The sequence below is a fragment of the Arachis duranensis genome, chromosome 8 (assembly GCF_000817695.3).
Source record: "Arachis duranensis cultivar V14167 chromosome 8, aradu.V14167.gnm2.J7QH, whole genome shotgun sequence".
In the NCBI taxonomy this organism is placed as follows: domain Eukaryota; kingdom Viridiplantae; phylum Streptophyta; class Magnoliopsida; order Fabales; family Fabaceae; genus Arachis; species Arachis duranensis.
The window spans coordinates 47,010,298-47,019,526 of record NC_029779.3 but is presented as its reverse complement, the minus strand read 5'-3'; the positions used below and the strand labels follow the sequence as shown (position 1 = coordinate 47,019,526).

Below are 9,229 nucleotides of genomic sequence, written 5' to 3'. Positions count from 1 at the left end.
ACGATCTCTAAATGAATATGAGAAAATTATGCTATTTGAACTTGTTGGCAAAAAAATATTATTCATTTTGCTTAAGTAAATTATTTAATGAGAAAGTGGCTAGCATTTTTATTAAAATTTAGCTAACACTTAACTATAAAATAAAAGTGAATAATTTTACATCATTAGATTTAATCTCACACCATTAAAATAACTAATGATAATTAATTAATAACTACATGCCTACAAATCACAAAATTTATTAGTTGTCTAGCACTTCTCTTATTTAATATAAAGATTTATGTCTTAATTTTCATTTTCATGTGAATAGCTATTATTATTCAATTAATTAAAGATGGAGGCGAAATTCACTAAGAGCCATCACTATCTCCATTGCATGGTTTTTGTGCTTTAACAATAACAACGCTCTCCCCAATTCTCTCTTAATTAGCTTTCTTTTCTTTTCTTCAATTTCTTATTATTATTATTATTATTATTATTATTATTGAGTGGATAAGAACGTATTGATAAAGAAAAAGAAGTATATAGATGAAGGATATTTTGATTTGAAAGATGATTTTAAAACCAAGTTGAAGTTTAAGAATAATTTTAAATATAAAAAAAATTTAAAACCAATAAAATTTTTACTCTAAATCTTAAGAATTAAAGTCATACTTAACTCTTTTAAAAATTAAAGTAAAACACACATTACTTTAAGTTATCAAAATATCAGTTTAATTTACTCTCGATAAATCACTACTACAACATATAAAACTTAGTGAAAAACAAATGTGCCTTTTAAGAACAGAATTTAGGTTAATCACTATAGTAAAAATGGAGAGAGAGATTTCACTTTTACTTTTGGTTTTAAGAGTTTGTTTGAACGTATTTAAAAAAAAATTTAAAATGACATTTTTTAAAAAAAATTTTATAAAAATAAAAATAATTTTATGTTTAGATATTTTATGTAAAAATATAAAAATATTTTTATGTTTATTTATTATGTAAAAAATATTTTTTTAAGTAATTTTTTTTAAAAAAATATAAATTATCATTTAAAAAATTATTTTTATTATTAAAAATTTATTAGACACACTAAAAAATAAAAAAAATAAATACAGTTTTTTTAATAATTTAACGGTACCTAAAGAATCTTTTAGTATAATTTTATTCATTTCTTTTAATTTAGACAAATTTATTCAAAGTTTGAAGAAAATGCATTAAATTATGCCCAGAAAGATAGATATTAAAGAAAGATAAATTGTAAAAAAAATAAAACATTTTGTTTATCATTATCAATATTCAATAGAGCCTTATTTAGTTATTTTATCAAAATTAAATATTCATTAGAAATTATCGTAATTATAGAGGACCAATACTTTAGGATAACGAACATACGGTTTTTTTTTTATTTTTTTATATTTTATTAGTTTCTGTACATATAAGTTAGTCTAATTTATAGCTATGCTATATGGAATTTGCACAAAGATTGATAAGTAGCATGCATTGTATACATCATTATATTTTACATGTTGATCGAAAAATTGTTATTCAGTATTATTTATAATATTCACTCAAAAAATTATTTTCTTATAAATAGTGTACTTAGCAAACATTATGAAAACGTAACCTTATTAAATTTTTTAAATCTTAACACGTAATTTAGAGACATGTTTAATTTGAGTATCGTTACTATGTTGATATTAATCATGAAAAATAAATAAATTTCTAATTTACAAGTTAAAATTTCCAAATTATTAGTAAAATATGGCTTAATAAACCATAACTGCTTTAAATGTACGATTTACATAGAGACACACAAAAAATGTATAAAAAAAATATTTTTTTTATACCTTTTAAATAAGTATCACATAAGAAATAAATTATTTAAATTTTAATAGAATATCATTAGAGTAAATAGTCAATCTAATTTTTAAAAGATTATTTATTTTTAAATTATTTTTTAAAAATATTTTTAATCAAATTTATCGTTCAAAATTTTTATTTAATCATATTAATTCTTTCGTCACTTTTATTTTTTTATCACTTTTATTGCTAATGGCATCAGAACTTGCTAAAGTAGCATGTAAAATGGTACCACAATGCACAATTATAATTAACAATTAACATGATAAATTTATTAAATTAGATCAAATTAATTCTAAATTAAAAGATTTTAATGTTTCAAAATTTTTTTGTAGTTAGATTTTAATTTGATCTAATTTTATAAATTTATTATCATATTAATAGTCAATTGAAAATTTTAGGTGATGTGGACCGTAGTGTCACTTGTATTTTATCAGCAAACTTTAACGCCATTAACAAAAAGAACGACAGAATGAACAACTTGATTAACTTAAAATTGAAAAGAAATTTTGATTAAAAAAAATTTTCATGATAAATTTAAAAAATGTGATCATTTAAAAACGAATTTAATCATTTACTGAGTATCATTATCTCTAGATTTTTTCTATTGACTTAAATTCTATAGCTTCATTTTATCATATCATAATATGGTGATTTATTATATCAATTATGTTAAATACATACTAAAAACCAGTCATAAAATTAATCACGTATTTATATAAAATATATATAAATATATAACGACTAATTTAATAAATGATATTTAGTGTAACCTAACATTTTTGTTATTACATGTTCAAGGATGATTTTCATAATGGTGAATGGGTGAGGATCATATATGGGTATGCTTATTAGGTTGCATAGAATATAAGATTGAATTATTGAGGTGGGTGTAGGTGTGTTCGGTAAAAGAGAACAAGAATGACGAGAGGAGGTTCTCAATAAGCACCGGAACCAAGAAGAGGCTGCACCTTAGGGCTGAGAGCAGGGACGACCGGGAAGTTTGGGTGCAAGCCATTATGGCCGTTAAGGAAATGTACCCTCGTCTCTCCAACAAAGAGATCATGGCCCCTGTTGCCTCCGTCGCCGACTCTACTAGCAAGCTTCGCCAACGCCTTCTTCAGGAAGGCATCAGCGAAGCTGCCATTCGAGACTGCGAGGATATTATGGGAGCAGAGGTCTTATACTTGCGGAAGCAAATTGTTGCTCTCAAACATAAGCAGTTGATGCTAATGGACACACTCCGCCATCTTGAGGTATTATGCATATTTCTCATTTATCATTTAAGATTTCAATTTTTTTTTATATATTTCAAAAGGAAAAAAATTTGTGGTACCTTGTAAATTTTTATATATAAGATCTATTATACATGATGAAAACTCAGGTATAGTCGGTTTCACGTGAAATTAATAACTGAAAATCGTTAGATGATTTGACTGATTTGACTAAATTTTTATCCAACGACTCTCAGCTATCAACTTCATCTGAAGTGGACTGCATCTGAGTTTCCATATTATATATTCACGCTTATAATAAGATATATTTTTTAAATAGAACGTGAGATTTATATATAAAAATATATCTCACATTTTATAAGCATGTATGTCCACTTATGTGTGAAATAAAAGCGAATATGAATAACACAATTCAGTTTTAATATATAAATTGAAGTTTTAACTATAAAACGTTAGTTATTTGTAGCTATTGTAGAATCATAATTTTTCTCTATATTTTATGCATGTGGCATTACTGCTGCTTTTGAGCATTGGTTCTTTATAATATATAATTTAAATATTGTTTTTTATTTTTCCTATTGTTGAATTTTCTTCTATCTTCTAGACAGAGAAGGTTGACCTGGAGAACACACTTGTTGACGACATAAAATCAAAGGATAATGATCCCTCCTATCATTCTTCTCATGAAAAATATAGTGGTAAATAATTACACTCTGATAATTGGTTTAATGTCTTCTTCTTAACCATTTTTTTTCTAATTTTAAAAGAAAGAAACCAATGAGGTACTTACAAGTCAATAAATATTAATCACAGTATTTAACAATAGATATCTTTATCCTAGAACAAAGAAATAAAGAAAATAATATTACACATATTTCAAAGTAGTGAAAATAATTATATTTTTTTCTTGTTTAACAATTAAAAAGACAAATTTAAAAAGAATACTATATATATATATATATAGAAAATCAGCTATTAAATTAGTTATTATATATTTGTATATAAATACATATGTTATTTAACTGATATTTTATATTTTAACATCTATTTTACACGGATGACTGATTTGGTGATTAATTTTTTATATAAACATATCATAATTGATCTAAGAGTATTATTTACATTAATTACATATTATTTTATTTTTCATTATCCTGTGGTACAGATGGAAGTGTGAGTGATTCTTCAGATGAGCATGATAGACATGAAGATCAATTTGATGATGAACATAATGATGCATTCTTTGACACACAAGATTTTCTTTCTATAAGCCATGACTCTGAAGAAGAAGAAGAGGATGAGGACTATGATGAAAATACTCCAAATGAAAGTGAAAAATCTTCAAGAAGACTTAGTTGTGTTGGATTGTTCAAGTATCCACAAGTGAAGAGGAGAACAAAGTTGCCAGAACCAGTTGAGAAGGAAAGTGGAGTGAGTCTATGGTCAATAATAAAAGAAAACATAGGAAAAGATCTTACAAAAGTGTGTCTTCCTGTTTACTTCAATGAACCACTCTCATCATTGCAAAAGTGTTGTGAAGATATGGAGTACTCTTACCTTCTAGACCGAGCATCTGAATGGGGTAAAATGGTTAGTTCCATATATATTTGCATCAATATTTCATATAATTTATTTGATTGATTAAGTGTTGGTTTGTCCGTTATTAAGTTAATAAAAAAATATTTTTATTTTTTAACGTGTTTGATAAATTTATAGTAATAGAAGTAAAAATATTAAAAATATTAAAAAATTATTTTTTTAAAAGATTTTTTTCTTTAAAAAAATATGATTTTTACGTAATAAATAAATAAAAAGTATTTTTATATCGTTATACTCAAACATAATTGATAAATAAAAAAATCTTTTTATATGAGATATTCAAACATAAAATTATTTTTATTTTTTTATAAAATTAAAAAAAACTTAGAAAAACTTTTTTTAGAAACTCAATCAAACAAACTTAAGATTAATTAAGCCGTGATGGGACAATTAAAAAAAAGGACAAATTATACTAATAAATCTCTTCAAAAGTTTGGTAACATTTCTTGCAATCATTTTATTTGTACATGTTATATTGATTTTTCTAAAGATATTACTTGTATTATTGAGCAAATATTAATATGTACAACATTTTGGATTAATTAAGAAATCAATTTGTTTTCATAATCATAAATTTTAAATTAAAAAAAAGTTAAAAAAATAATTTTATAATAAAAAATTAACTAATATTAATTAATTAAAAATTAGTTTCTATACTTATTACAATTTTTTTTGTATATCTTTCTTTTTTTATATTTTTTTATTCATTTTATTACTAATCATATTTTACACAGAAATATAACCGTCTAGAAAAATAAACATGTATAACTAATAAAAAGAAAGAACTAACTCAAATGTTGTTAAAAAACAAAATATAGGATTTCACTATGCAAAGCTATTAAAAATAAATAAAACTAAATTATATAATTTTGATTGTAAGTGCAGGGTGATAGTTTGATGAGGGCACTCCATGTAGCAGCATTTGCAGTTTCAGGGTATGCAAGCACCAGTGGTAGAAGTTGCAAACCTTTTAACCCATTGTTGGGTGAGACTTATGAGGCTGATTTTCCAGACAAAGGCTTTCGCTTTATCTCTGAGAAGGTATATAAATGCATATCATTCTATTTCCTTTTCTTTTTAAGAAAAATTCAATTCAAGAAAAAAATATTATCTGTGTTACTTATTATCATTTAGTATAGTATTGATATATAATTTATCCTTAAACAATTCTTATCGAGGAACAAAATATAAAAAAAAAACGTTAGGGAATTATTAGAATATATTTTTTTGATAATCACTTAACCATCAACTCAATTTTTTCAGTCTAATAATTTAATAACATATTTTATCTTATATTTTTAAACATTGGCTAATTAATGACTAAAAATAATAAATTTTGATAATTCTCTAACATTTTTCGTATATAATTCTGTTTCTTTTTTTTTAAAGAAAAATTCAATTCAAGAAAAAAAATATTCTGTATTACTTGTTATTTAGTATTGATATATGATTTATCCTTAAATAATCAATCTTTATCGAGGAACGAGTGGCTGTATTTCTTTACAATTAAATAAATTTTAGTCTTTTATGTATTATATTTTATATTAATAGTTTAAATTTAAAGTATAAAATTTAGCATTTAAGTTTAGAATTTAAGATTTAGTATTTAAGATTCATAATTTTAGGATTTAAGATTTATAATTTAAAATTTAAAATTTTGAATTTAAGATATAAAATTTTGTACTTTAGAGTTTAATAAGTGTTCTACTTCATATTTTTTCTAGAACCCACTAACATTCGCCTTATATATATACATATTTTATTAAATAATACATATGTTTTATTATTGAAGTACTTACGATGTTGTTATTGAGATAGGTCAGTCATCACCCCATGACTGTTGCATGCCATTGTGATGGCAATGGCTGGAAATTTTGGGGTGACAGCACCTTAAAAAGCAAATTCTGGGGAAGATCCATTCAGCTTGATCCTATTGGTATTTTGACTTTGGAATTTGATGATGGAGAAATCTTTCAATGGAGCAAGGTATATCAAGTTTTAATTATGTCATATATTCTTAATTATTATTATTAGCTTATTAATTAATTATAACTAACATCTTGTTAGTATATATCATCAGGTGACAACATCAATTTACAACCTTATTCTAGGAAAACTCTATTGTGATCATTATGGTACAATGAGGATAGAGGGAAACCGTGACTTTTCATGCAAGATTAAATTCAAAGAGCAATCAATCATTGATAAAAACCCTCACCAGGTGCCCTTTCATATATATATCTTACTAGGAAACTATTTGAGGGAATTAGACTGATAATTAAAAATACGGACTAAAAACACTAAATTCTGTTGGCTCTTGAACTTTCTCCTTATATGTAAGTTAATGCATTGTAATTTAAGTTGTGTTGCAGGTGCAAGGCGTAATAGAAGATAAATATGGAGAAACAATGGCAAATATATTTGGAAAATGGGATGAGAGCTTGGTCTATGTTATTGGAGGGAATTCTAATAATAAGAAGAAAGGAGGGAAAGGCTCTAATTCTTCTAAACCCATTCTCATTTGGAAAACCAACCCACCACCTGAACACCAAACAAAATATAACCTTACACAATTTGCCATTACACTTAATGAAATCACACCTCGACTCCAGGTTGGTCTTCTAGAATTTGAACGTCACAAATTCACTTTCATTTTTATTTTCAGTTTAATTTATGTTTTCTATTTTTAATATTTTATTTCTACCTAAAAGGAAGTTGAAACATGGTAATGAAAATAAGAGGATTAATCTTCTAAAAGATGTGGATGGTAATGAAAATAAGAGGATTAATCTTCTAAAATATGTGAGATGTTTAGTGTTGACTTTTTGAGTTAATAACACACAGGAAAAGTTGCCACCAACAGATTCAAGACTAAGACCAGATCAAAGGTATTTAGAAAATGGAGAGCATGACATGGCCAATTCTGAGAAGTTGCGGCTGGAACAAAGACAGAGAGAGGTACAAAATATTTTCTTTTAAAATATTTTATAATTTATTTTACATAAACAAATATTTTATTAATTTTTAATAAAATACAGTTAATAAGAATTTAATTGAAAATTTTTTATTTTTTAAACGGTCCATAATTGGCAGGCAAGGAAGTTGCAAGAGAGGGGTTGGAAACCAAAGTGGTTTGTTAAGGAAAATGGAAGTGAAAGTTATAGTTATAATGGTGGATATTGGGAAGCTAGGGAAATTGGAAATTGGGAATCTTGTCCTGACATTTTTGGCCAAATCTTAAATACTTCCGAGTCTAATTCCCCAACTACATGAACTCTCATTGAACTTTTTAAGGCCACTTATTAAAGTTTATTTTTTTAAAATATATAATATAAGGATTTCCTAGCTAACTATTTTCTATAATTTTTTAAAAATAGTTTGATGTATATAATGTATTTTAAACTTCAAATTATTTTAATTTTTCTAAGTGTCTTTAAAAGTACTCGTTATTAAAACTCATAATTATTCTCAACAGAATAGCTTTCCAATTCCAACCGATAACAATATTATTTCTTGCTGTCATTTGCTCAATTATTTCAATGTTAGGTTTCGGAATTCGGTATAAAAGTCATAGTTGATTAGATTCTCTTGTTTATGAGAAGTAAAAAAAACTCATTAATTGTAATTGAACATACATAAACAATGTTCTTGTAATGTATATATCTTGATGATCCGTAATTCTGTATATGTGTTAACTTTTGTAATTTTATATACACTGTATATGTGTTAACTTCTGTAATTTTATATACATTTTTGTAATTTTATATGTGCTGCCGAGTCAAATAGATTTAGTTATATCTGAATTCAGTCATAATATTTTTATTTTACTAAATTTGTCTCTAAATTAATTTGAAAAAACTAGTTAACTTTAAATAATCAATATTTAATTAATCAATTAATTATGCTAAATGTATATCAAAATTAACTATTCATGTTATCTATTTTGTTAACATTATCTTACGAATTATTAACATTTTGTAATTATTATGAATTTCTTGTTTATATTATTATTAACATTTTGTATATATTATCTATTTTGTTTATATTATAATCCATAACTCTTTGTTCTCAAGGGTAAATGAATCAATTTAAATGTTTTAATTAAATTTTAAATACTAATTTAAGTTGAAATTATTGTGTGTCCATATCAATGTATATCAAACTGTGAATTTGGCATTTAACAGTGGTGATTTTTGGACCAATAAAAATTTAATTTCTGAAAGTGAGATCTCTAATTGGTTATTTAAAAAAAAAATTTATTTAATGCAAGTTAAAAATTTTAAGAACTATTTTAAATGTAGAGATTATTCAAATAAAAATACCTAATTCATTTTTTATTAAAGATGTTTTTATGTTGTGTTTTAATTAGTTTCTTTATAATTTATTCAGTAGTGTTTCTCATCATATATTATTAAATTTCTTAAAATATTTTCTTTTCAAAAATAATAAAAAATATTTCAATTAGACTAAAACCAAAAGGATAATAAATTAACTATTAGATTTTTTTAAATTATTTATATAAAAAATATATCACACTCATCAAAATATAT

At 24.2% G+C, this 9,229-nt stretch overlaps 1 protein-coding gene across 1 annotated transcript; it reads left to right on the top strand.

Moving 5' to 3' along the window:
- Window positions 1–2,666: 2,666 nt before the first annotated feature.
- LOC107463350 (oxysterol-binding protein-related protein 1C-like) lies at window positions 2,667–8,339 on the top strand. The gene is made up of 10 exons (XM_052253440.1): window positions 2,667–2,687; window positions 2,742–3,101; window positions 3,685–3,778; window positions 4,246–4,670; window positions 5,565–5,720; window positions 6,498–6,665; window positions 6,760–6,900; window positions 7,052–7,291; window positions 7,524–7,637; window positions 7,773–8,339. Exons 1-10 carry the CDS (start codon window positions 2,667–2,669, stop codon window positions 7,950–7,952), a joined length of 1,899 nt encoding a protein of 632 aa, XP_052109400.1. The 3' UTR covers window positions 7,953–8,339.
- Window positions 8,340–9,229: the final 890 nt, after the last annotated feature.